Source organism: Ursus americanus, chromosome 2 (assembly GCF_024610735.1).
Source record: "Ursus americanus isolate L20-20 chromosome 2, mUrsAme1.1.p, whole genome shotgun sequence".
NCBI classification, from domain to species: Eukaryota; Metazoa; Chordata; class Mammalia; order Carnivora; family Ursidae; genus Ursus; species Ursus americanus.
In genome coordinates this window covers 44,860,261-44,887,557 of record NC_142128.1, presented here as the reverse complement: position 1 = coordinate 44,887,557, position 27,297 = coordinate 44,860,261, and the positions used below count along the sequence as shown (strand labels likewise).

The following is a 27,297-nucleotide window of genomic DNA, read 5'->3' as shown; positions in this document are numbered from 1 at the left end:
AAGCCCTGAAACCCTGCTTGGTGATAGGCAAGTACGAAGCCCTTCCGGCTGGCTTGCTTATTGCCAGAGGGTGCGGGCATGGCTGGCTCTGCCTTGCTCGAGCTTGGGAAGAGAAAGCAGAGACGGGGGTGGGACTGAGGGGGCCAGGACGAAAGCCTTGGGGGTGAAGGTGGGTTCTTGGGGATGGGCCGGTATGAGGGGAAGGGGATCGAGTGAGGAGGGGAGAAGAGAACTGTAGGAACCATTCACCCCCTCGTTGCGTTTGGCCACGTTTATAAGCATCTATAGGATGACTTGCTTGCAGATAGCCTTACACCTTCGGCGGGGCTCTGGGCCTGGCACGCTTTTCCCGAAGGCAGGGGCCTGCACAGCACGACTGGGGGAGGGCTCTCCCAGTCTGAAGAGCCTCCAGCTCAGCCTCCCAGGAGGTGGTGAGGGGTGGACTGACAGCCAGCTGGCTGGGAGAGGTCGCGTGGAATGACATCGTCTTCCCGTTCCGGGACCCGGGGAGCCACATGCAGACAGCCTTCATTGGAGGGGTGAGAACAGCGAGGCTGTGGCAAGAAAAGCTCGAGTAAGAGAGGTTTTAGAGAGGCCCTGGAAACAGCTTCCAGTAGGGTGACCCAGTGGTACCCGGGGAAGTCCCTCAACCCCAGGCGGGCTCTCAGTCAGTCCCACGGTGCTCACCACCATGGTGCGTGGGACAGGCGTTTTTTTTTTTTTTTTTAAAGATTTTATTTATTTATTTGACAGAGAAAGAGACAGCCAGCGTGAGAGGGAACACAAGCAGGGGGAGTGGGAGAGGAAGAAGCAGGCTCCCAGCAGAGGAGCCTGATGTGGGGCTCAATCCTGTAACGCCAGAATCACGCCCTGAGCCGAAGGCAGACGCTTAACCGCTGTGCCACCCAGGCGCCCCGGGACAGGCGGTTCTGCTCCTGCCATTTTGCTCCAGGGGCACCCTAGTCTCTTCTTTGTCCTGCGTGAACCCCTGTTAGTATTGGGGGAGAACAGTTGTGATGGTGAATGTGTTAAGTGCGGCTGAGGGAGGGGGACGGGGTAGGGAAGCCCTGATTTGTAGCATTTGCCCTTTCCGAGTTGTGCGCACTCCCAGCATGGCTGATTTCCAGCTACGGTCATGATGACCCGGCGCGGGGTGGGAGCAGCGCGCAGCACGACACCACTGTAGACTAGTTCCACGGAAGGAAATGACCTCCAGCACTGAGCCAATAGTGAACCTTAGTAGGGGCGCCTGGGTGGCTTGGTCAGGTAAGCGTCCGACTCTTGATTTCGGCTGAGGTCATGGTCTCAGGGCTGTGGGATGGAGCCCCATACCTGGCTCTGCGCTGAGCGTGAAGTCTGCTTAAGATTCCCTCTTCCTCTCTCTCTGTCCCCCCAAACCCCCATGGTGCATGCTTTCTCTCGCTCTCAAAAAAAATAGGGACCCTTAGGAAAATAATTAGGAAGTGATGAGTTTTGAGTACTTATCTCTTTTGTTTTAATGTAATTTAATTGTAAATTTATAGAAATTAATTTTTAGTAATGGCCACATTTAACAGCGGGCTGGTAAATTTTAGGGGGGCCATGTCAGTAGGCAAGCACACGGACGCTGCCTCAGGAGCGGGAATCCCGATTACAGACCTGCTTCTTCTCTGCTTTTCCGTGGAGATATTAGCAGTACAAAGTCTCACGTCTCCCTTCTGCTTCCCAGTGCCGCTGTTTGCGTCTCTCCACAGCCTTGCCAGAGCGGAATCCTAGCTCCTCTGTGCACTGGAAAATCAGATCATTTATGTGTCCCTGGTCCCCATCAGAACCCTAGCTTGGTGTCCACAGAATTCCCGTGAATTTGTGTCCCAGGACACCGTGGGAAATCTATTCAAGAGACATCGAGTCCCTCCTGACTCGGTTCCTCCCGAGTCTCTCCCAGGTTTTAGGAAGTGATGTTCTAGTCATCCTCTTTTAAGCCCCCAATTCTCAAGACCTGAGGGGCGTGGAATCCCAATGAATTTTCTTCTCTGGGCTCCCTTGAGAGTAACTCTCAGCATCATGTTTTCCAATTACATTGTGATTGCTCTGAGCCAGCAGACTCTGGTGGCCATTCTGGGAGGGGCTGGTGATTTTTCCTGCCTCCCTGGAAACCAAGGGGTTTTGAGAGCCACACCATCACTGAGTGGAGGCAGGGTGCGGGTCAGAACTTTTTGCCCCATCCCATGTGCTTCGCTGGAACGCCCCGGGAAAGCCCTGCTTGCAGGTTACACTTGGCACCCAGCCCCTCTGCAGTGATCTCTCATTTACTCCTGCGGTGTGGACACAAAACCCATTCCAGTCAGTTCCTTGCAGTTAGATCAGGAGGGATGTGCTGAAGGGAAAGAGCCTAGAGGGGAGTGGGACCATGCAGGCGAGGTGGGATTGCACCGCTCCGGGTAGAGCTGGGGGACCTCAGGGTGGAGGTGGACAAGACAGCCTGGGGCCGCCCTGCAGTGGCCTTCCTGCATGTGTTTTAGGACAGGATGGGACACTGCATGCCCGGGAGGGCACTGAACCCCTTGACCAAGTCAGGAAATGGAGTGGAGGGGGATGGGGCGACTCTAGGGGCTGAGTCCCCGGTGAAGACAGACCCATGGTGGGTGTCTTGTTATGTGAGTTAGCCATATTCACACACGCAAAGGAAAAGACCTCAGTTCCGGAGACAGACAGACCTGAGTTCATGGTTATGTAACAAGCCCCAAAGCCTCAGCTTCTTCCTCTGTAAAATGAAATAGTAGTAGGGCTATTTTGTGTGAATACTTATGACAGAGCCTGGCACATCGCTGGGGCTCTGCACACGGGTGCTCCCCAGGCCCCCAGCCTTCGGTGTGGAATTTCATCTCCGGCAAGAGGGCAGGCTTGCAGACAGACATCTAAGGGCACAGAGGTGGGGGCTGGGGCAGTGGCAGGGCTGCAGGGAGGGAGAGGGAATGAATGAAGCCTTGGGATTGAACGTGGAGGTGACTTACCATCTGCGGGAAGAGGTGAGGAGCCAGCCAGCAGCAATAGGGAAGGAGGAGGAGAACCAGGAATCCACGTGCATGTATTAATATCGACGGCAATCCTCATTAGTAATAGCGAGGCTAGTAACAACAGGCAGGGCCAGAAACACAAGCTTGGGCGGGGCCCCAGAGCCAGGCCTGGGGACAGGCCTCCCAGTCCTCTGTGCCACCTCCCTGGACCAGGGCGAGCCCTCCTGGGCTCTCTCTTGTCTCTGCACGTGCTCTCAGCTGCCAGCGCTCACTCAGGCCGCTGTGGTGCCCATGCAGCAGGGACCCCCCACGCGCCTCCCAGGGGTGCAGTCCCTGCCGAGGGGTCTCCGCTCCCCGCCCAAGGCTGAGGAGGGACCCTCCCTGCAGGGGCCACAGAGATTTTCTTAAACTTTATTTTTGGGGAGAATCCGTTCAGTCTTAGAACTGAGCTCCTTCAGCTCCCACTTCCTGCCTGTCTCCACCTGTCAGTGCCCATGGGCATCCCCTGGTCTTGTGCTCTTCCCCCTCTCCTGCTGGGAGGCCGCCCCAAGCCTGGGAGGTCGCCCCTCCCTGTCACGACCCGCCTCAACACGCTCCTTGACTCTGCAAACTCCCAATCCCACGGCCTCCACTCCCCCCTCAGTGCTCCCCCTGCCATACTTCCTGCTTCCTTCTCTTTCCCCTCCCCTCCCCCACCCCTTCCCTTCTCTCCCCCACCCCTCCCCCCTTCCCTCTTCCCTTTCCCTTTCTCCCTACCTCCCCTCAATCTCTCTTTCCCCCTTCTCTCTCTCCTTCTCTCTCTCCCCTTCTCTCTTTCTCTTTCTCTCTCTCCCCCCTCTTTCTCTCTCTCTCTTTCCTTCTCTCTCTCCCCCCCTTTTTCTCTCTCTCTTTCATCCTTTTTCTCAGCCTGCATCCGTCTTCAGAGACAGACTGGCCATACCTGGTTCTATTATCCCAGGCTCTGTTGTGCTCCCAGAAAAGGGGATATGGTGTTGACTTTGTTATCCTGGAACTGTCCTGGAGTGTCCTGCTACCCGCCCATATCCATCAGACCAGGCTTCCACCAAGGGCAGAGCTGGGCCAGCTCCTTTCTCAGAATCCACTCCCTATCTACTCAGTATTGCTTCGAGAGCTCAGAATCTCTCCCTGAGCTGATGTGCCCTAAAATGAGTGTGATGGGTAAAGATTGTATCAGACACTTCTCCCCCAGCTTGGGGTGCCCTCAGCCAGCAGCTGTGATTGCCTCAGAAGCACGTGATGGAAAAAGTCACACCAATCCCCTCAAATCTTCCTCAAAGTGAAAATGACCCACCAGCTAACGACAAGTCAGGTAGGACCCAGGAAGAGCCCGCTGGGGCCCCGGGCTTCCCGGGCTAGGGCACTGGGCCCAGCTCTCCCGGACAGGTCACTGTGCCTGAGACTTTGGCCAGCAGGCTCTGTGGAAGCTCTTCCCTGTACAGCAGGCGGCTTCTGGCTCAGAGCTTCTGAAGGACTGGAGGAAGTGCATGTTGGCGATCACGGCCATCGAAAACTTGCCATTGTAACATTGCTCCTGGGGGGGAGCTGGATTCCTTCCTTTCAATACCCACCAGCCTTTGCAGGAGTACAGCACACCATAGGAGGAAGTGAGCAGCGGGGATGGGAATAATTTCCTACCCAGCTCTCTCCCTACCCCTTGGAAGTCCCGACACCCATAGCACCCTGATTTACGCACCGAGGCCAGCCAGCCTCTGACACCCCGCCCTCACCGGCTGCTCCGAGGTTTAGCAGGCATCTCGAACTCAGCACGCCCCAGCCCTGCCCTGACCTTCCTCCATCTGCTCCCACACCATCTTCCCCCCTGCACTTGAGGGCAGCTCTGCCCCTCCTGCCCCAATCCCCCCAACATCTGACCCGTCAGAAGTCCAGCTGGCTGGCTCTACCTTCAGAGAACTTCCAGAGTCCGACCCTCCTCTCCCCCTTCGGGCTCCCAGCCTGGGTTACAGCGACCATCCTGTCGGGCCGGGCCCCCTGCTTCCTCCCTCACCCACCTACACTTCATTCTCAGCAGAGAAGCCAAGTCATACTTGGACCATTCTTCTGCTCAAAACGCTGAAACGGCTTCCCATGTTACTCAGAGCCAAGGCCGAGGTCCTTACGCAGGTCCTCCCCACCTTGCACGGTGCCTCGGGGACCTGCCCTACTGCCCTTCTCCGCTTGGCTCTCCTCCCCCGAGCCACACCGGCTCTTGCTTCGGGAACACTGCCGGGGCTCAGCCCACGGATCCCTGCCTGGGATGGCTTTCCTCCAGATTTCCCAATGGCTAATGCTCACCTCTCTCAACTCTGTTCAACTCTCTCACGGAGCCTTAGTTAAGGTTGGGGGGCCTTCTGCTCACACTCCTGATGGCCCCCCCCTCTATTTTTCTTTAGCTCCGAGGCTGCACCCCCTGCTAACGTGCATGGTTTTACGAGCTGACACCCCCACCCATCAGCTCCACGGGGGTGAGGATCTATGTTTTACTCACTCCTGTACCTAAGACACAAAAAATGCCAGGCACGTAGGAGACATGCCATACATTTTGTTACAGAGAATTCAAGAGGCTGGGGGGAGACAGGCCAGCTGCCATGGGGTGGGAGGTGGGGGTGGTAAAGCCTTGCCCAGGGCCCCGAGGGGCTGGGAAGTGATGGGAGCAGCCTTTCTGCTCCTGAGTGGCTGTGAGCTCCCTCAGAGGCCCAGAAGGTAGTCTGAGCCCAGCCACGGGATGATGCCGCGTGAAGGGGGCCATCAAGATATAAAGCCTCCCACCCTGAGCTCCGGGCTTCCTCTGTGGAGGGGATGTCTAAAGAACAGCCCCTCACAGTCCACCCGCATGGCCCCCCTATCCCGGCCTCTGCATTAACCACTTTGTTCACCAGGGTATTTTGGCCAAGCACTACCCGTGTGTCGGCGGTGGCGGGGGGGGGGGGGCGGTATTCAATCTGACCCTTCCAGGAGCTCCCGGGCTCCCTAGGGACACCATTAGCCCCATTCGGAAAAATTAAAGAATAATGTTTGTGACAGTTGGTTCAGCTTTCTGCAAGGCTGGGACAGCGGGAGCTCTGAAGTTACTTGAGGGAAAGGTCCTGGGAGTGGGGGTGCCTGGGGCTGGCTTCAGAGCTTGGGTCAGAGAACAAGATGGATAAAGGGCTATATTCTCCCTGGGAGGTACGGGAAGAGCCTGGAGAAAAAGGCAGAGAGTGTGACCATGTCAAATTCAGGGGACAGCGAAGAGCTGGGCCCATCTGGGATGGAAGGTGTGAGTGGGGCTGCTGGTTGCCAAGCCATGTCCATCATAAGGCCTCGCAAGGGAGAGGGGAGGCAAGGTGCATGTGTCGCCTGGGATGCTGGCCAGAGAGCAGTAGGGGTGTGTGTGAGGGGGATGTTCCCGTCTCCATCCTGCAGGCTGAGGAACCCCATTTCTTCTGCTGAAAAGTGTCCAGTGAGGCTTCATCCCTCCAGGACTCCAGCTTCCTCTCCACCTTCTCCTGCCTCCTGACGCAGGCAGGACGGGAATGTTCTTCTTCTTGGTGGTTGGACGGGAGGCCGTGTGTGAGGGGTTAGGGTGCCCACCAGGGTCAGTGGTGGCCAGATGGCCACAGCTCCAAGGGATTGGCTGCAGCAGACTGCCAGTACCCTCCTCTGCCCACCTGAGAACACCCCCACCCCAAGGTCCGGACTCATGCGCTCCTGACCCTCTGCCCGGCCCTCCCCTCCCCTAGGCAACTCATGGACCCCTCAGGAGAATACGGGACATTTCCAGCCCAGAGTGGCTATGTAGCCAGATACTCCCTACTTCACCCCTGCTCCAGCTCGTGGCCGAGAGCCCCATGCAGGCAGGTGCTGGCCTCCACCTCGGGAAGCTGTACCCTCTCTACCATCACCACACCCTCCCGTCACCGGCCGACCTGACCCCGATGCAAATCCTCCTAATGTCCTCAGCACCCCATAGCCCTGACCTGGCTGGTGCGACTTAACCCGTGCTGGACGGTTGCGGTGTCTGAGCGTGACGCCGTCCCTTGGCTTGGACAGGCTCCCCAGAGCAGCATCGGGGGCTCTCCCCACCGCCCCGCCCCGGTGGTCCAGGCAGGACCAAGGATGCTGCAGCAGTGGGGGAGAGTGTCTTCTCTCACGCCTCCCCACACCCAAGCTACCCGGTCTCTGCTCCATCTCCATGTCTCTGGGGTCACTGCCTGGCTCAGCTTCCGCTCTCCTGCTCCATCCCTTCTCCGCGAGGCCCCCCCCATCCCCCAAGTGAGCTTTTAAGCATGCAAGTGTGGTCCTGTCATTTCCCTTCTTGTACTCTTCAGTGGCCTCCTTTTACGTTAGAATTAAATTTTTGAATCTGACCGTGTCCTACCAGACCCTGCATGGGCTGACCTCTGCCCTTTCCTCCTCCCTGTGTACTCCTGCTAGTCACCCTCTGGCCACTGGGGCCTTCCTGCAGACCCTCCTCTAAGCCAGGAGCTTTCCGGAGGGCCTTCCAGGTGCCCGTTCCTCCGCGTGGCGGGCCTTGGGCTCTGCTCTGCGGACTCCGGTCCCTCAGAGACACCCCTGTGTGGCCCCGAGCCAGCTCCACTTTGCCCCCTCCGTGGTCTTGCTGGCAGTTTTCCCTTCTTCTCCTCCGTAGAGCTTAACACAGTCTTAATTAAATGTTTTGTGTATTTTTTTTTTTTAGATTTTATGTATTGGGGCACCTGGGGGCTCAGTTGGTTGAGGTTGAGCTGTTGAGCCTCTGTCTGCCTTTGGCTCAGGTCATGACCCCAAGGTCCTGGTCCAGCCTCCCTGCTCACGGGGAATCTGCTTGTCCCTCCCTCGGCCCCTCCCCCACCACTCCTGTTTTATCTCTCACGCTCTGCTCTTTCTCTGTGTATCAAATAAATATATAAAATCTTCTAAGTTCTTTTAAGATTTTTTTTTTTAAAGATTTTATTTATTTATTTAACAGAGATAGAGACAGCCAGCGAGAGAGGGAACACAAGCAGGGGGAGTGGGAGAGGAAGAAGCAGGCTCACAGCAGAGGAGCCCGATGTGGGGCTCGAACCCAGAACGCTGGGATCACGCACTGAGCCGAAGGCAAATGCTTAACCGCTGTGCCACCCAGGTGCCCCGCTGTGCCACCCAGGTGCCCCGTAAGTTCTTTTAAGATTTTATTTATTTATTTGAGAGACAACACGAGCTCCATGTCTGAGCTCCACACTGACCGCCAAGGCCCCCTCTTAGCTACCCTCCGACATAGGGGGGCACATACAGGCACTTCGGCCCATCTTTGGGAGGGTGAACCCAGGATTCTGGCTTCCTGGGCCGTGTTCTAGAAGGGCCTGAGTGAGCTCCAGGAGCATGCGCCCTTGGCTCCTTGCCTGTGGAGGGCAGTCCCAGCAGGTCCTCCGTACAGACCCGGGGCAGCGGCCCTCTTGCCTTGGTGGAAGGGTGATACTCTCGGTGCTCCTGGCCTCTGGGAATAACTGGACAGCGAATGGACCGACAGACATCCTGCTCCATCTGTCCTTGTCAGACACAACTCCCAGGAGAATAGACTCTCCGTGACCGCTGCACGGAGTCGGCTGAGACTCTGCTAACCCTGGCCTTCGGTGTACAACTCCCTCTTGCGTGAGTCATAGGGGAGCCCTCGGCGTCTCCTCCCGACTGCTGTCCCTTGTCTGATCTACCTAGAGGGGAGCCTAAGAACAACCTGCCAACCCGGGAACACAGTGACCCCAAACCCTGGTGCTGCTCTGAGACACCTGCCCCGGGAATCCACAGGCCATGCCTTCCTCAATCCTGGCTCACTGGAGCTTTGCTCCCAGCCAGAGCCTCTGTCCCTTTCACTGCTTCCTTTGGGGACGTGACTGGCCCTCCTTGGGGACAGAGCCCTCAAAGGCCAGGAGATGCGTTGAGCACACACTGGGGGCTGTATTACGATTGTGGACACGTTGCTTCCCCACTAGGCTGTGAGCTCTTTGCGGGCAGGGGCGGGGATGCAGCTGATCAGGCTTGTCTGCTTGGGGCGGGGGAGCTGGTGCGGTAGGCTGAGCAGGCAAGCAGTCGGTGCTTGCTGAATGCACGGATAAACGCATGTCCTTCCCTACCACTTCCAGGTCAAACTTGTTTGTATCCTTTATTTTGTTAAACCAATACCCCTTCTGGCCAGATGTTTTGCAACTCTTCTCCATCCCCTCGAGGGAGACTCCTTGACCCCAGCTGTGCTGATCAAGCTCAGTCTCTTTGGTGGGAATTTTAATCTGCAGGGAGCCCCCGGGGGGCAGAAACAGAACAGATTTATTCCATGGTGGCCCCAGGAGGTTGTTCCAAGGCCTGCGTCCCCAAGGCCACCTGGTTGTGTCCTTTCTGAGGCCCGGTTCACCCGTGTTTTCTTTGGTTCTCAGAGTGCTAGAGACTGAATGCTTGTGTCCCCCCCCCACCCCCAAATTCATAGGCTGAAACGGAATTCCCAAAGTGATGGTGTTTTGGGGGGGGCCTTTGGGAGGACACGAGGTCGTGAGGGTGGAGCCTCGTGGGGGGGGCGGAGGGGGAGGGCCCTTAGAAAGGAGACCCCAGAGCGGGAAGCTGGCCACCCATCCGTGAACCAGGGAGGCGGCTCTCACCAGACACCAAATCTGCTGGAGCCTTGAACCTGGACTTCCCAGCCTCTAGGACCGTGAGAAGTAAACTTCTGTGGTTTATAAGCCGCGCAGACTGGCTCTTTCACAGCGGCCCGAACTGACGACGACCCTGAGCTACCTACCACCTTGCCCTCCACCGAGGAAAGGGCGGAGGAAAGGAGGCTGGAAGAAGTCTCGTTTGCAGGAAGCTGGCGTGTTTCTGACACACGAGCTGACTCCTTCCATTGGCCTCCTTTATTCCACGGTCCATTCATTCTTTCCGTCCTCGCTTCATAATTCGTTTGTGATGTGGGAAGGATCTTATGGGTTGTCTAGGGCAGGAAGGGCTAATAGGTTTCGTCTTGGCTCCCAACCCCAATTAATTGGCCCGAGTCACTGAGCGTCGTGCTGCCTGTGGACTCAGCGGGAAGAGTGTGTCATCATCATTTCTGCACGCCCGACCCGGTCCCCGAGAGCCAAAGTCTGGGTACATGGACCTCATACTTCTCATTCCTGATCTCACGCAACTTCCCACCTAGTAGGAAAGCCTCCCGTCTGTAATGCCGTCCGACGTGGTTTCTGCTTAGCGCGTCCATCGAAACAGCTCACCTCATGCCGGGCTTCCGTTTGTCAGAAAGTTCTCCCTGGCGGAGCGGTGCAGGGAACGGGGCTGGGCAGAGGAGGTAAACCTCCAGCTAATTCTGCCTCTGCCACGGACCAGTTAGGAAATTCTCGGGAGTAACAGTCTCTTTGGGCCTCGGCTTTCCACCTGAGAAATGAACAACTTGAACTGAGAAACCACCAGATGTCCTTCTAGCTTTCAGATCCTGTTGCTTATATGAGTCACTGGCTCCTCTCAGGCCATGTTCCTGTGGCCTCAGTGACACAACCTGGCTGTGCGAGAGCTCTCCAAACAACGGAGGCCCTTCTGAGCCTTTTGGGCTAGGCTCAGTTAGACCGGTTTCTTTAATCATTTTTCATCTGATAAGGTGTCTAGACTTTTGGCCATGTGGGTCATTCGGTTCCGCACACTTGAGTTTTCCTGTAGTTCCCTGGACACGTGGCTCCCAGAACTGGCTCGCGGTGCAGTGGGAGTGTCTCCACTACTTACCTGTATGCTCAGCCTGCTCCCCAGTCACTGGCGGACGGGACCCGTGCTGACCAGGGCACAGCCCGAGGGGAGGTGCCCACCCAAGCCTCCTGGACGTGGGGATGGCGGCCCGGTGCCGTGCTGGAGGTCGTCCTTCACGCCTTGTGCAGAAAAGATGTGGGGAGCCACGAGTCAAATCCAGAAGGAGATGCTGCTTGCTCCAAAGACCAGTAACCAGCCAGGGGCTACTTCTTAGCAAAAATGGAAGGAAGATTTCCCAGAGATGTCGATTGCAAAAAATTTTTACAGAAGATTATTTATTTATTTGAGAGAGAGAGAGAGAGTACACGCACGAATGAGCACAAGCAAGGGGAGTGGCAGAGGGAGAGGGAGAAGCAGACTGCCCACTGAGCAGGGAGCCCGATGCCGGGCTCGATCCCAGGACCCTGAGATCATGACCTGAGCCGAAGGCAGATACTTAACTAACTGAGGCACCCAGGTGCCCCACAATTTTTTTTTTTAAATGAGGCACTGGGTGTTCCCATCTCTACTGAAGAAAATAAACATGTCTGGCTCACCCTTGTCTTTTGCTCTGCCCCCTCTCCATTCCCTCTGACATCATGTCACACGACCCTGACGCCCTAGTAGCTCTTGGTTTTGTGCTTTGCACAGGAGGACAGGTATGAAGGCTCATGCTCAAGGAAAATTTCATGAAAACAAAGAAATGGTAAAACAGAGGGACACGTTCTGGTCTGACCATGAGCCCACCGGAAATAATGGTGTAAAGGTCGTCATGGGAGGAATCTGACCTCCAAACAGACAGGGGTGCTCCTTGCTACCCTAACCCCAGGGATGTGTGTTCTGAAGACCACAAGGTCCCACGTGCTGTGGCCGCAGGCCACCACTAAGATCCTCCCCATGGCACTCTCCCCTACCGCCCCCTCTCTGTTTTGACCCCAGCCACCCTGGCCTTCACTCTATTTCCTGAAAACACTAACCATGCTCCCACTTCGGGGCCTTTGCACCTTCTGGTGTCCGGGTTACTCTGTTCACCCATGGCACGTTCACTCCACTCACCTGTCTGAGGTGGGCTCCCTCTCCCCGACACATTGTTCTCTAGCCTTTCACTCAGCTTTATCTTCTTACTAGAACCCATCGACATCTGACACATGCTTCCTTGCCTACTGTCTTTCCAGAATAGAAACTCCATGAAGGAAGGACATTGCATTATTGACTCTGATTCCCTAGGGCCTCAAGCTGAACCTTCAATCGATATGTGTTCTGTGTGACCTTTGCACCACCAATGCCAATGCTTGTTGGCACAAACATTCTTCTCTCAGAAGTACTTTGAGTTTTTTGGTGGAGGGAGGGTTCATTAGTCCACTAGTTGAGAAGTGAATCACGAGGGATGGGAACATCCGTTTATCTGAGCAGCACGGATCTATTTTAAAAGGCCCTAATGCAGCACACCATCAAACCACTGAGTAAGGTCACTGCGAGTGAACTCACGAAGGGAGAACTGTGGGCCCCACCCCACCCAGAATTGCTCTGATCTGAGGTGGGGACTCAGGAGACGAGGGGAAGAAAGGTGGGGGCTACCGGGCGTGTGTGTGTGTGTGTTTCCCCCACGTAACCACCATGGCTCATTGCTAGATGGGCTTTCTCTTTCCCATCATTCTTAGGGACTGAGGCCAGCTTTGCATGAGGAGTCAGTGGCCACGGGGAGTGCCCCCAGGTGGCAGGTGGAGGCAGCACAAGCTGCCAGGGTGGAAGGCCATGTGCACCGTTCGGGTGGACTCGGGGGCAGGTGAGGGGAGGAAGTGGGTGCAGGAAAGCCAAGAGGACAAGACGAACCCCGGTGACCAGCTGGGGACCTCTGAGCAGAGCCAGAAAGCAGGGAAATTCCAGAATGAGTTGAGTGGATGAGTGGGGATGTGAATCTAGAGGCCCATTGTGCTGACCATTTGTCGAAGATGAAGTGACTGTGTAGAACCTGGGGGAAAGTGGGGAGATCCTTGCACAAGGACTGACCTTGTGGGTGGGGTGATGGAAGCTGTCCTGGGAACATACTTCAAAGTCTGCCCCTGTTTCTTCAATGCCTCCTTCCTCTCTATTATCAAGCCTTGACAGAGGTCCCAGAAGAGAATCCAGTTATACTTGGGAGGGAGTAACCATGGAACTCACCATCCACGAAGCCCCAAGTAGAAGTTTCCAATGGCGATGTCCCAGAGTTTTTCCAGACAGAACCACTTAGCGGCAGATACTGTTTTCCAAAGAAGGACACAATCACAGCTTCCATCCCACATGCTCTTCGGTGACAGCGACCTTTGCCATCTTCACACTGAGTGGTGGAGTCTTTGTCTCTTCCCCTTGAACATGAGGGGATCTTCTGTGCTTGCATCTGAAAACGAGTGCAGCAGATTCCAGGATGCCTCAGCCCCTGTTCCCTCCATACTTGCCTTTCTGTTCAGCTCTTCTGGCTCCTCGCCCTCTTGGTCTTAGGCAGAGACACTCAGGTTGAGCTGCTTTTCTTGAAGCTGTATGAGAGTTTCCTATTGGCTGGGGCAAATTTAATATCTCTTTCCCTGGTCACTGTGCTAGAGACTGCAGAGGGAATCTCAAACCCTAGCCCCAGATCCTGCAGGAGGCGTGGTGGTTAGCAGAGATGGTGAAAATGTCATTCATACGGTCTTACCTGCAAAATGGCACCCATCCCAACCAGGATATGTCAACCCTCCCTTGATAGTCTCTACCTGCAAATTACCTTTGAGGGGCCATGAACCCAGATGACCTGATAGTCCTTCATGCTGGAAAGAGAATCCCCTGTCCCCCATCTCTCACCTTCATCTATTTCTAGATCTTTTCTTATAATAATGGCTCGGACATCAGGAAACATCAGGGTCTCAAACTACAGGGGCTGGGCTGGGGCCGGAGCTGGAAGTGGCTGATTCAGAGTTCCTCTGTTAGTTCAAATGTCTAATACTTTTTAGAGTCTGGGACCCAGACTGGAGGAAATCCTTTGGTGCCAGTTAGTTAATGCTTGCGTTGGTCTGCTCGGGCTGCCATAACAAGATATCACAGAATGAGTGGCTTGAACAACAGACATTTATTTTCTCAAAGTCTTGGACGCTAAAAGCACAAGACCAAGGTGTCAGCAGGTTTAGTTTCTTCTGAGGCCTCTCTCCTTGGCTTGTAGATGTCTTCCTTCTCTCTGTGTCCTTCCATGGCCTTTTCTCTGTGTGCATCGCTGGTGTCTCTCCCTCTTTTATAAGGACACTAGTCATATGGGATTAAGGCCCATCCCAATGACCTCATGTCGTTTTAATTTTCTCTTTGAAGTCCACTTCCAAATACAGTCATATTCTGAGATATTGGGGGTTAGGACTTCAACAAATGGACTTGGAGGAGACAATTCTGTCTACAACAATATTTCATGAGTGGTGGTGGGGGTGGTGGGGGTGGCGAATGACCTGGACCATCAATGTCCCTGTGGATCCTGGAGAACTTACAGCGTCTTTGAGGGGATGGTCTGTTATCTTGCCCCAAGCAGAGTCAGGAGCAGGGTGGGAGCAGGGGGGAGGGGGATGTGGAAGGTTGTGCTAGTGTTTTCTGTCTGGCGGCTCCCAGTGCAATAGCTGTCTAGGCTGCTCCCAGAGGTGGGACAGGAGTCTCATGGGAGGTACGAGGACCATGGTGGTTTCCAGACCCAGCTATGTTCTAGAGCATGATGTGTTTGGGCAGTGGGCTTCCTGATGGTCCAGGCAGCAGTTTATATCCTCCTTCATGGCAGAGCCTACACAAGGGGGTTCTCTGTCTCTGGAGCCACTCTGTCAATACAGACGTCCTTCTGCTTTTTCCCTGGCAAAGAGATCAGAAAGGTTACCCCTCTGATGTTTGGAATCTTAGCATCCTTGGCTTGTCCGGAAGCCATCCCAGAAGCCTGGGCTGGACATCCCCACAAAACCCAGGTGTATGAGGCGTTTCTGTCAGGGGCAGGGCATCCTGGGGTCGAGGCAGGGGCAGAGCTGGAGGGCTGGCTCAGAATCCAGCCACACCTCTGAGTTTCCCCTGCTCTCTTCTCAGCCTTATCAGGCCCTAGCCAGAAAGGTGCTTCCCTTAGAGAGCATTTCCTAGGAATGGGGGGCAAGAAGGGGCTGGGATTCATCTCGACTTCTACTCAGCAAACCTTTATCTATGCTAGTGCTACTCCAGGAACCATTGCTAGATGTCCGGTGGTAAGACAGCCTTTGCCTTTAAGGGGCTGAGAATTCAGCAGGAGAGTAAGTGCAGTGAGCACTGTAACTAGGGTAAGCAATGGAGATTAAACGAAGAACACCAACCCCACCCAGGCCAGGGGAGGAGGTCAGGAAGGCTTCCTGGAGCAGATGCACCTTGGAGACGAGGAGGAGACAGTCACATGGAGAACGGGGATTGGGTGGGAAACCATGGAAAGTGTGCTCCAGACAGGGAGAATGGCGCGTGCAAAGGCCTGAAGAGGTATATAAGACAAGAGTTCATTTGAAGAACTGCAAGTGAAGCTTCACGTAGTTCAGTCTGATTGGAGACCAGAGTATGAGTCAGGAGACGAGGTGGCAGAGGTAAGGAGGGCAGACCACCCGAAGCCTAGAACGGAGGAGGTCCAACCCTGCTCTCCACCCCAGTAGATCCCCCTCCTCCACACACTTCTGGCACCTGCAGAACTCCTACCTGAGTAGTAGGAGTGCCAGGCAGAGAGGAGACCAGCCAGGGTCAGAAGCAGGGTGATGGGCACCACCACCAGCAGCACGTCTTTGTAGGAGGACTTTCCTGGGGCTGGACATGGAGGGGGTGGGGTCAGAGGGGGCTTGATGCTTCACAATCCCTCAACCACTGACCCCTGGCCCTTAGCATACCTGCCTCACGATGGCAGCTCTCCCAAGGGGTGACGGTGGCCAAGTCCCAGCTGACAGGGTTAGAGACAATGCAGGAATAGGCCACACTCCTGTCTCCTGGTCCCAAAGAAACTCTCAGCACCTGTCCATCTGTGAAGAGGCCGCTTGGTTCAATACCAAAGTCAATGGTCCCCTCCCGTCGCCAGCTGTAGGTTATGTCACTGATGTTGGGGGCCCAACAGGACAGGAACACCTGGCAGGTCTTGGGTGGCTGAGTGTCTCCTGATACAGCGATGAATACTTGTACCACGGGCCTGGGCACCGCATCTAGGCAAGAACAGTAGAGCAGGCATGGGTTATAGTGATGCTGGGCAGGGCATAGAGTGCCAGCCCTGGGATCTAGGCAGGGTTAGAGGTCACCTTTGACTAGCCTACTCTTGCTCCAGAACCTAGTCTGCTTTCCCATTGCCCACAGGACGGAAGCTGAATTCCATAGTCTGGTACTCAAAATCCTTCATGACATAGTTGATGTCAACCTTTGTAGTTGTAGCCTCCTGCCGGTCTTACTCACCTACCCTAATTAATTTCCGGTTCTCCCAAGCATGCCGTGCTTTTCCATATCCTGCTTGCTTTCATATGGCTCAGCTGTGCACACAGGCCTTTCTCCTCTCTTCCTCCTAGGACACTCTTACCAGCCCTTCAAGACCCAGCTCGAGCGCATTGCTTACTGTCCTGACTACGAAGGCTTCCCTCATACTGCAGGCTCTGACGACTCCAAAACTCTGTCTGTCCTTTGTCATAGCACTTTCCTCATGACAGATCAGTCAGACAGGTGACAGGCATCTATTAAGTCAGGCCAGAAAACAAGCACATTCCTGGACTATCAGAGCTTATAGTTTGGTGAAGAAGACAGGTACTGACAGGTGCCTGAATAATTAAGGAAATAATTACAAGGGTGCAAACTGCTGTGGAGACCAGGGGGCGGGGGCTCTGTCTTGTTATCTTCATCACCTGTGTCTCTGGGTGCTCGGCCACCTGCACCAGTGAACAAATTGGCGTCCCGGCATCCCAGGCGGTGCCTCCCCTTTCCCATATAGGTTGATGAGTAAATCCGAGTCTCTGTGGCAATGGGGGCCAGCGGGAGAGCATTCTGGTGACAACGGGAGGGCTCTGTCTCTGACAGCATTCCAGAGTCAAGCAGAGTAAAACCTCATTAATGCCAGCTCAATCTGCTGGGATTTGTGGTATGGAGAAGGAAAGATATGCTGGGGACACTAATAGTATAAACAAAGATTACCGTGTGTGTATGTGGGGGGGATATTTACACTCCTTAAGAGGACAAGCTGCTTCCAAACACTATCAGGCACAGTAGAAACACCCATTGACATTTCTAGTAACTGATCTGCTAATTCAAATCATTCTTATCTATTGTCAAAGCAGAGCTCCCAAGGACGGCTGCTTGGCGGCGTCGTGCAATTAGTTCTAATCACGCTATGTATTTGGAAGCAATAAAACAGCAATTTCCTTAAAATCTGTAATTCAGATGCTGAGAACAAGGCATTTTAGAGCTTAGTGGTGTGGGTGCTGCGTGTATTATCACATTCAATGTCCTCATTTCACATGTGCAGCAGCTGAGACTCAGAATAGGACGAGGCTCCAGGGCTGCCTGTATGGTTGTGTAGGTTATTCACTGCACAAGGGCCCTGGGCTAAGGGGATAACCGGTGAGGGTGGGGCTGCTGAAATCCAGCCAGCACTCTGCCTGCCAAGCTGTGCAACTGGGCTCAGGGCTGCGTGCATCCAGGATACACATCTAATGGTGCACTGGCACGCTGAGCGGCTCACGGAAAACTGGCTAGCTGTCTCTGGGTCAGGGGTGGTGGTGGGGTCCTCTCTCCTTCCCAATTTACAGCCTTTCCCTCCCTCACTGTCTTCCTCTTCCCAGCTGTCACTCCTACCTTTCATTCTTAACATCGGACCATTTGCTCCCCACTGCCCTACCAATTTCGAAGGTTTTACTGAAATAGTAGTTTGGGGTATCTCACATGCCTTTTCCAAGCCATTAGGCAGGTAAACGAGAGCTAAGAGGTCATTTTTTTCTTGATCAGCAGAAATATGGTGAAAGGGGAGGCAGTAGAGGTAGAGATAGAGGTGATGATTGTGGTAGAGGTGATTGTAGAGGCAGTGATAATCGAGGAGGTGATGGTGGAGAAGGTGGAGGTGATGGTGGAGAAGGTGGAGGTGATGGTGGAAGTGGTGGTGGTGGAGGTGATGGTGGAGAAGGTGGGGGTGATGGTGGAAATGGCGGTGGTGGAGGTGATGGTGGAGAAGGTGGAGGTGATGATGGAAAAGGTGGAGGTGAAGGTGGAGGTGATGGTGGAAGTGGTGGAGGTGAAGGTGGAGGTGGAGGTGATGGTGGGGAAGGTTGAGGTGATGGTGGAAGTGGTGGTGGTGGAGGTGATGGTGGAGAAGGTGGGGGTGATGGTGGAAGTGGTGGTGGTGGAGGTGATGGTGGAGAAGGTGGGGGTGATGGTGGAAGTGGTGGTGGTGGAGGTGATGGTGGAGGCGGTGATTGTGGAGGAGATGGAAGTGAAGTTGCTGGAAAGAAGGGCCCGTCCCATGCCCAGTGAAGCCAGCCGCCCCAGCTGTGGTGCCGAATGGGGCTGCATGAATGCTCCTGGCAAAGCACAGGGAGCAGAAGGCCCGCCCAGTTGAGCCCCGCCGCCCACAGGTGGTGAGAATTAAAATAGTTGTTTTCAGGCAGTAGGTTTTGGGGTGGTTTGTTTTGCAACAATGAATAATTGAAAGAACCTATGAATGTCATATAGTTGAAAATCTCTAAATATGTCTAAAAGAACTCTTTAAAGCAATATGAGATACACATTTCATGCTTCAATTATACTTTTTTAGTAAAAAAACTGTGTCATAGTTTGATTGGCAATATTTCTTTTCCTTGTTAATGTTTTGTCAAATAATGGCCCATCTTATAATCTTCGAATTTTGGAGCGTAGGCCTCACCTCTGTCTCAGATGCTTTCCCAAACCCAGTGCAGCTAGCCTTTGTGGGCAGCTAAGTGTAATATTACTCATGACGCTCATTTTATAAATGAGAAAGACAAATGCTAGGGAGGCTTCGTCTTGTGTCCAAGGCTACTGAGCCCAGAAAAGACCTCGCTGGAGTTCAGGTGAGGACTGCGGGGTGGCAAAGCCAGGCTGCCTCACACGGGAGTGCTCCTGGGAGCACCTAGGAGCATTGAGGAACTTTCTCAGATGTGCTGCAGGGGGCAGCTGGGTCCCGAATCAGCTGCAAGGTCGGAGGCCAGAGGTCTCTGGAACCCTGTTCTCCCCAGGTCCCGGGAAGCAGGACAGCTTTCCAGTGCTCTGCGGGCAGCCGGAGAGCCGGTGTCGGGAGCACTCACCATACACCTTGAGCTGCAGGATCTGGGTCCGGGTCCGACCGCCTGTGTCCACCAGCAGCACAGAGAAGTTGCCGCTGTCTCCGGACTCCAGTGGCTGGAGCTCCAGGCTGAGGTTACTGTGAAGCTGGGCTCGGCCCAGGAAGCGGGAGCGGTACAGAGTCTCTGGGGAGCCCCGGAAAAACGTGGCCAGGAGCTCCTCTGAAGGCCAAAGAGATCTCCAGATGGCCTCTCGGACTTGGAAGCCAGCAGGGCGCTCTGCCACCAGCAGCACGGAGCCCCCAACCTGGCCGTGCACTTGGGTGCTGGAGGCTGCGGTGGAAAGCAGTGCTGGAAGAACAGAGCCCCATCACTGCCTGCCCCGAAGCTCCTCACCCCTCTCCCGCCACCCCTCCCGCACCCAGCTAAGCTGCTGCGAAGCACACTGGGGCCCCTCTCCCCACACTCCCTCTACCCACGCTGAGCAAGGTGCACTGTGCAGGGGGGCTGGGAGTAGAAGCGTAAGGGAGAGAACCCTGTCTCTGTGCTCTAGGAGCTCACAGAGGAAGTCTGACTCTAAGCAAGTGATTAAAGCATATTAAGTTATGTACCAGGATGGGGAAGAAGGGATGCCCTGGGAGAACACAGGTAGGGTGATGGCCTTGGGAGGCTCGAGAAGAAATGGTTAAGCTGAGACCAGAAGGAGGAGTGGGGATCAGCCAGGTCGGGTGGGGGAGGGCTGTGTGGAGCAGGGATGGGAAGTGTCACAGGCAGAGGGAACACGGTGTAAAGAGGCCTGGAGGCAGGCGGGAGCATGTGGTTCTGGGAACTGAAAGTAGCTCTCTGCAGGGGAGTAAGGACCTATACTGCGGGGTTGGTGGGAGCCAGCTCCTGCCGCCTGGAAGCAGCTTTATCCTTAGAGCTCTGGGGGGCCTCGCACAGGGATTACGTTAGAGAGTAAGAGGATGAGATGCTGGTTAGAAAGACCTCGCCAGCAGGGGTGTGGGGAGTGCACTGGATGGACCAAGGCTGCTGTTCCTCCCCCTGCAGAGTGATGGGGCGGCTGGGATGGGGAGAAATGGGAGGAGTTGCGAGAGACTCGGTGTGTAGTCAGTGGGGTCTGGTCCTAGGTGCGGTCTGGGGAGCGAAGGAGAAGAGTGTCAAGGGTACCAGGGACCCACAGAGCCGGAGGAGAAGCAGGCTGGGAGGTGGGGGGATGCTGAGTTTGAGGGGTGTGGGCGGTGCCTTTGCGGGAGGGAGTCCTGACTCCTTTGATGGCTAATTGCTGCTGCTTTTTTTTTTTTTTTAAGATTTATTTATTTATTTATTTGACAGAGAGAGAGAGAGCCAGCGAGAGAGGGAGCACAAGCAGGGGGAGTGGGAGAGGAAGAAGCAGGCTCCCAGCGGAGGAGCCCGATGTGGGACTCAATCCCGGAACGCTGGGATCACGCCCTGAGCTGAAGGCAAACACCTAACGACTGCGCTACCCAGGCACCCCTAATTGCTGCTGCTTATCCGTGAAGACCCGCTGCGTCCCCTGACCTCCCCATCTGTCGGGGGGGGGGTATCCACACTGTTTCTCCGTGTGGCCCAGCAGCCTGGGGTGTTTTGTTCCTCTGCCGTGATTGCCTGTGGATGAGTCAGGGGCTGCCATGCGAGACCACAAGTTCCTCTTGTCTTTTACCCCACGCCCACACTATTTAGAAGCAAGGAGGAGACAGCGCAGCGTACTGGAGGAAAGACGAGTCCCCGAGGACGCCCCCAGTGCCTGGTGCAGTGGGGCACAGGGGCGCAGAGCAGCGCACAGCTCCCGTGGAACATCCCCGAGCGCCGGGAGTGAGTTTGGGGAGCCCTCTTCTGGGGGGAGTCGCTCGGCCTGCCCCTGACCGTCTCCCTGCCCTCCGCAGCCCCAGTCATCGGGCCTCTCTGCAGACGTTGCTGCGGGGGGAGGCTAGCCCACAGAGGGGATAGTGCTGGACGCTGGTCAAGGCCCCTCGGGTCTATGTGGCCCGAACTCGGCTGCAAACCAGTGACGTCAGCCCATCGCCCTGGTCCCTTGCATGGTCTCACCCCCAGAAAAAGAGGGTGCACCCCGTCGGTGGTACTCATCTGGTTTGCCATCAAGGGGCCTTCGGAAAAATTACTTTTTGCCTCCCACGTCCAAGGCTTTGAGAGATTTGTGAACCACACAGATTCCTTTCTCTTTGTGAGGTATTTCCTCCACATGTTTAGACAATTAGCACCTTCGGGGCCTTCGGAGCCCTCGAGGCCAGGAGCCCTGGAGCCCCGGCGGGGGACACTGGATAAAGTCATCTCAAAGTCCCTCTGAGTCCCCGGTGGGAACCTCGGTGCCTTCGTCTTTGCCAGGCCCCGACTCCTGCCCCCCGGCCTTTCAACGCTGAGCTGTCACGTGGGCTGCTTTCTAACCACGGAGGGAAGTCAGGCAGCAGACAGGATGGGGGACTGCCGAGTGTCTCCCTTCCCACAGCCCACCCTTCCACATGCCAAGTCCATGTGCTCTGTTTGGATTACTGTCCCCTCTCTTCCCTCCGTGTTATCCCCCTCCCTTACACAGAGCTGCAGGGAGCAGCCTCGGCTTCCCCCAGGCTGATGGAAAGGCCTCCTTCTTTCTATGAGCCCTCTCCGCCCTGCCCTCCTTCTCCCCAGACTGTACTAGAATTCCCTCACCCTTCTCACAACCCTGTCTTTCCAAACCACCGGTACCACCACCGGTTTTTAACTGCCCGGGGCCACGGAACAGCTCATGTCTCGGGGACGTGGACGCTGCTACGGCAGCCACCACCTGCCACCCGAGGACCCTACAGAGTTTGGCTCTGTCCAGTTTTCAGAGTTGCTCGAGAACTTGCTTCAGTCTTCCCTGTCCCTCCTCAGCCCCTGGGTTCTCACTTGGGATGGGGGCCCCTGTCCTGACGGCGGACAGGGGCCCTGGGGAGGGGCCTCCAGCTCTCCGAGGACGAGCCACACATCTGCCCCCTTACCTTCCCAGAGAAGCAGGCTCCGCAGGGACCACATGGCCATCCTTCCCCAGAGAGGCCAACAGACTCCTTCAACAGCCCAAATCCAGAGCATCCGGAGTCAAGTGGACACACGGAAGGAGGCTGTGGTCCTTCTGGAAAGTCCCATGTTCAGAAGGAGGAATCTTGACTCAGAACAAGATGCCCCGAAAGTGAAAATATCCAGACCAAAGTGGAAGTTGGCCACCGGCCTGGCTGGGCTTTTTCAGGAGTGGATTCTTGTAAGTCAGCCTCTTTCATGAGCCCGTGGTTGGCCAATGCCATCGCCAGCGGCAGGTGCCCCAACACGAGCCCACATCCTCCACTTGGACCTGCCAGCCTTCCCTGCATCCCACTGCCCCACGGCCGGCTGCCCTTCCTGCTGTAGCCACAGAGAACCCTCCAGATTGCAATTCCCTTTGTTACTTCTCTAAAATTCTTCCCCACCTCCCACTGCCCTTGATAAAAAGACAGAACGCTCGGCTTGGTGTACAAGGCGCTCCTAAGTTCGACTCCGGTCTGCGGGTCCGAGCTGGCCTCTCTGGTCCAGTCGCTCTCTGGCCATGCCACACCAGGACGGCCCCTCCGGAGGGCACCCACTTCACCCCACGCGCAGTGCTCGCTCCTCCCCCTGGCACACAGCTCCATTCGGCCCTCCGACTGGGCGTGCTGCAGCCGGCTGGCTCCCACTCAAGCCATCCTGAGCCCAGTGCCGGCGGCCCTCCACCCCCAGCACACTCTCTCGGATGGTTTTCTCGTCCCCACCGACTGTTAGCCGGCACGGTCTTCACCTACTCGTGTCTGTGCTTCCCTTGGTGCTCGGCACACCGTGGGTGTTTCCAAACATTTGTAAATGAGTAAATGAATTCTAGACGTGCTCCCAGCTCTTTTCCTCGAGGGTCTTATTGATGTGAACCCAGAACGAGCTTAGCACCTTGCAGACGTCACGAGTGAGAGCTGGGACTGGAGCCTCGCCCTGGGCAGCCTGGGCCACTTTGCCGGCGCTGCCCCTCTTCTCACTTCCAGTTACACGGGTTCTTGAGTCAGGGGAGGCTCTGAGGGAAGAGGAGGGGAACCCCCGAGAGCCACGCTGGGCTCCTGCTGTCTGGTCCTGCCGAACTCCTGACCTCGGTTTGGGACCCGGCCAAGAGCGAGGCGGGCACAGTGTCAGGAGAGTAAGAGGGCTCCTGCCCTCCAAGAGCTCACAGCTGAAGCGTAGAAACAGGATATGCCCGGAACGAGGTCCATTGCAGACCGGCACGGCTTTGAGCAACAGGCAGCAGGGGCTTCTCGCTGCAGAGGCTTTGAGCTGCCCCTTGACGGTAGGCATGGTTCGGTAGGCAGAGAAAAGGGGAGAGCCAGAGGCTGGGGCAGGTTCTGAGCAGGAGTAGAGCCAAGTGGGTACAGCCAGACGGGTGGAGGGAGTCCTGGGTGGGCTCCCGGGATGATGAAGGAGCACAGGGAGGAGCCTGTTAGGCTTGCAGTGGGTAGGAATGGAAAGGGAGGTTGAGGGTCAGATCACAGAGGCCTTGAATACTGGCTTAGGGATCAGGCTTTGGTTTTGGGGGCAGCAGCTCTCAGCCTTGCTGGACTCAAATCCTTCAAGACTCTGGTTCAGTGGGGCTGGGATGGGACCCGGGAATCTAATTTAACCAGCACTCTGCTCCAGGTGATTCTGCCGCTGGTGGGCCGAGGGAAGGCTCTGAGAAGGTCTGCTCGGAGGGAGGGGTTGTGGCCCGTTCTGAGCCAAGGGTAGCTGGCTGGTGGAAGCACAGCATGCAGGGCAGGTTGTCAGAGAAAGAGGAGGCAGGAAAGCCTGGGTAGCAGCCCTTGGGATGGTCCTGACCGGAATGGTAAGGAAATATCTGGAGTAGAGAGGAAGGGACAGAGCAGAGTCAGGGGACAGAACTGGGGAGCCCCCTGGCTTTGCAGCAGAGAGGTCAAGGGAGGGGCCTCATTAATGACTCCCTGTGGATTCCGTCCCTCTTGTATCAGGTGTTTATTGAGCATCTACTTACGTGCCAGGGGCCGGGAACACGGAGATGAAAGGCATGGCCCTGCCCTCAAGGAGTCTGCAGTTTGGGTGAGGAGACGGGATAAGTAACCTCATAATTACAGCCAGTGAGGCAAGAGCAATGCATGTACGGGTTTATTCAGGATGGGGTCTGGCACACAGTCAGCATTCAAAAAAATCTTAACCATTGCTACTAAGTGGTCAGAGAGGAGAGCAGGTCAGTGCAGCCCTAGGGGGTTTGGGGGTGAGCAGCCCGCTCCGTCTGTCCCAGACCGGAAGCTCAGTGAGGGCATGGTCAGGCCCCTACACGTCTGCACCCTGCTGAGAGGCAAGGACAGGCTTCCCAAGCGGGGGAGCCCTCCAAGTCCGCGTAGAGGTGGACGGTGCGAGGCCAAGGTGTCAGGCCTGCAAGCTGAAGGGTGCGGGAGGCAGGAGCTGGGCCCTTGTGGGGATGCGGGCAATACAGATGCGGAATTCCCGCAGAGCAGACGGTGGGCAGTCACGCTCCGTCTTAGCAGGTTGGACCGATGTAGGGCCCATCCAAGCAGGAACCGAGTTGCCATCTTCCCTGCCTCCCCACCCCCACCTCATGTCCTTTTGCTGGAGGGGAATTTCAGGGAGGCTGAGGAAAGGGGAGGAGGAGGCTGGTGAGGGTTAGCAGACACCCCACCTCCCCAAAGGGAAGAACTCCAGGCTGTGTGGCAACTGGAGAGAGACGAATGGGGGCAGCACTGGACGGGTTAAGTCTGCAGAGGCACTGGCTCAGAACAGGGTAATTAGCCCGCAGGGGACAGTGTGCTGGAGTCACTGGGCTGGGAGTTCAAAGGCACCACGCCCACATTCCTTAATTAAGAGAGCAGCTGGCAGCTGGGCCTTTCTGGGAAGGCCTGAGTGGAGCCAGGGAGTCGCTGTGGCTCGGGGGCTGTAGCCCCATCAGCACCTCTCCCCTGGCCCACCTCCTCTGCGGGCAGGGGCGGGGAGCAGGCGTCCCCCCCCCCCCCCCCCCCGCGCTGGCTGTCTGAGCTCCATTCAGGGCCAGTGGAATCTGGGTGTCCGGCCTACCCACACTTGTTCTTGATTCTTGGACTGGCCTGGGGACAGAAAAGGGCCACACCAGAAGCGAGAAGAGAGGGAGGAGAGACAGAAAGTGGGAAGGTGTTTGGGGGAGAGAAGGAAAGCAGGCAGAGCTCCAGACAGGGAGGAGGGGCATTCAGCGGGCTTTCTGGGAGGGAAGGGGTCACCTCTGAAGGGTGGTGCGGGGGAGGGGCTGAGAGGCCAGGTGGCCCCATCTTTATGTCTACCTTCGCCTCCTCGTTTCGTGTCGAGGAGACCATCTACCTGCATGATCCGTCAGCTGACACCATGCCACCAGGCACCGGCTGGCCCCAGAGGCTGCCCTGGCTGGGGCGCAATCTCCCCTTCAGCCAGCTCGGGGAGCAAAGACAGTGCCTGCACGTGTGGAAACCGTGCACCTGACCTCCCGTGAGAGGACCCTGTCACGCCTGCGCCCACGGCCGTGAGCACGAGTGCCTCTTTAATATCTGTGCCTACAGCACCTGCCGTGCCCCGCCCTTGTCCTGGCCTTGCTGGGGATGCGGAGTGGAATCTTTGATGTTTGGTGCACAGAAACAAGGTGCACACAGCAGGAGGGGGGACGTGGGAGAGAAGAAACAGCCCTGTAGAAACTGGGTGGGACGGTCCGAGGCTTCGTAGGCTCTGTTTTTGAGGCAAAGACGTACTTTCCCAGGGAGCTGAAGGCAGGCTGCGTAAAAAAGAGACAAAGCCACGACCGTGCTCCGTGGACGTAGTGAGGGAGGAGCTGGCATCTCACTCACTCGCTCAGCAAACACTGGCTGGGCCCCCATCCCGCGCGTCTTACCACGGTGAGCAGGTGTAGGGAGCTCAGCACGGGTAGCCTGCGGGCGCAGGGCTCGCGCCGATGCCGGTGCCCATCTGTACCCCCTGCAGAAACAACCCCCAGACAAGGAGGCTGATGACGTAGGCTGATCTTCAAAGAGCGTGACGGACGGACCCCTCAGGGAGAGTGCAGCGCGATGCGTGCTGGAGAAGCAGGTGCGCTGACCGCCCTGGGCCCGGCCGGCTGCGGCTCCTTTCAGCAGTGCAGACCGAGATGGACCTGTGTTCGGGGCACACAACATCCCGGTATTGGATGCAAAAGCCTGGGTCTCCCCTGTCCTGTGCACCCCGGCTGTTGTTCCTGCCATCGCCGTCCGTACAAAGGCGAAGGGCGCAGAGGTATTCAGTGGAGGCTGGTTTAGGTAAAATTGTCAATGACCTTATTTCCTAGCCAAATCTAAAATAAACCTGGAATTGAGAGAAATCTCAGTACCTGCAAGCTGCCTGGTTCAGGGAAGGGTCACGCTGCATTTTTATTGCTTGTCTCTAAAGTGTTGAGCCACATACAAGGCAAGGGCAGGCGTCCCGTGGCACCTCAGGACGCAGCTGTCCTATAGCCGGTCAGACCCAAGGGGGCCAGCAGAGGGCAGCCGCGAGGCCCCGGTTGCACTGCCTCCCTCCCCCGGAGGGGCAGCAGCACGCTGCCGCTCACCCTGCACAGAGCCCTTTCCTCCCTGCTTACCTGGGAAGTGATGTGACCCCACAGAGCCCCGTCCCTACATCCCTAGAGCAGGCAGATGGCTCACCGCTGCTGGAACGTCTGCGTTTAGCTCTGACTTGGAGAGCAAGCCAGCAGTGCAGAGCCTTGCGGCTGGGCTGCAGCCTTCCTTGGGGTCGGCAGGGTCTGTCCCTGGAGCCCCGGGAGAGTCCACTCTCCTCTCCACCAGCGTCCTCCAGGATCAGCGGCGGGTTCCTGCTCTGAGCACTGGCAAGGGGCCTGGGGCCACCTGTGGTGCAGTCAGGCCAGCCAGGGAGAGTCTGGGGTCTCCTTCGAAGCCTCTCCTTCCTCTGCGTGCTTTTCGAAGATTTACTTTTTCTTCAATTTTCTTAGTAATTGTTCATTTTTAAAAATCCCAACTCATTCCTTTCTAAACTAAAGGGGAAGGATATTTTTGGCAGTGCAAATAGAAGTGGGGGTGGGGAGGGATTCCGGGGAAGGAGCAAAGTGCAGGAGAGGCCAGCGTGCGTGTGTGCGTTCATGCATGCGTGCGTGTGCAAGAGTGTGAGTGTGAGTGTGGGTCTGTGTGCGTGTGTGGGATAGGACTTCTCATCTGTGTCAAAGGAACTGTTTCTCTTTATTTTGAATCCATTGTGGACCGTATACTTTTGAAGAATATAATAAAAGCAATTTACTAAAAGAAGAAATAAAAAGAGACATACAA

The 27,297-nt window shown here is 56.1% G+C and overlaps 1 protein-coding gene across 1 annotated transcript; it reads right to left on the bottom strand.

Moving 5' to 3' along the window:
• Window positions 1-11,040: 11,040 nt before the first annotated feature.
• On the bottom strand, window positions 11,041-22,156 carry SLAMF8 (SLAM family member 8). The gene is made up of 5 exons (XM_045784644.2): window positions 21,970-22,156; window positions 18,995-19,321; window positions 15,599-15,904; window positions 15,414-15,518; window positions 11,041-14,564 (listed from the first exon to the last, which is right to left on the bottom strand). The coding sequence occupies exons 1-5, from the start codon at window positions 22,058-22,060 to the stop codon at window positions 14,500-14,502; spliced, it is 894 nt and encodes a 297-aa protein (XP_045640600.2). The 5' UTR covers window positions 22,061-22,156; the 3' UTR covers window positions 11,041-14,499.
• Window positions 22,157-27,297: the final 5,141 nt, after the last annotated feature.

Bases quoted from the DNA above. Each gene is read 5' to 3' on its own strand.
- SLAMF8 (XM_045784644.2), bottom strand. From the start codon at position 22,060: ATGCTCTGGATTTGGGCTGTTGAAGGAGTCTGTTGGCCTCTCTGGGGA. The intron at 19,322-21,969 runs GTAAGGGGGCAG...CTGTTCTTCCAG, and splicing joins GAGCCTGCTTCTCTGGGAAG to CACTGCTTTCCACCGCAGCC. The intron at 15,905-18,994 runs GTGAGTGCTCCC...GTTCTTGCCTAG, and splicing joins CCTGCAGCTCAAGGTGTATG to ATGCGGTGCCCAGGCCCGTG.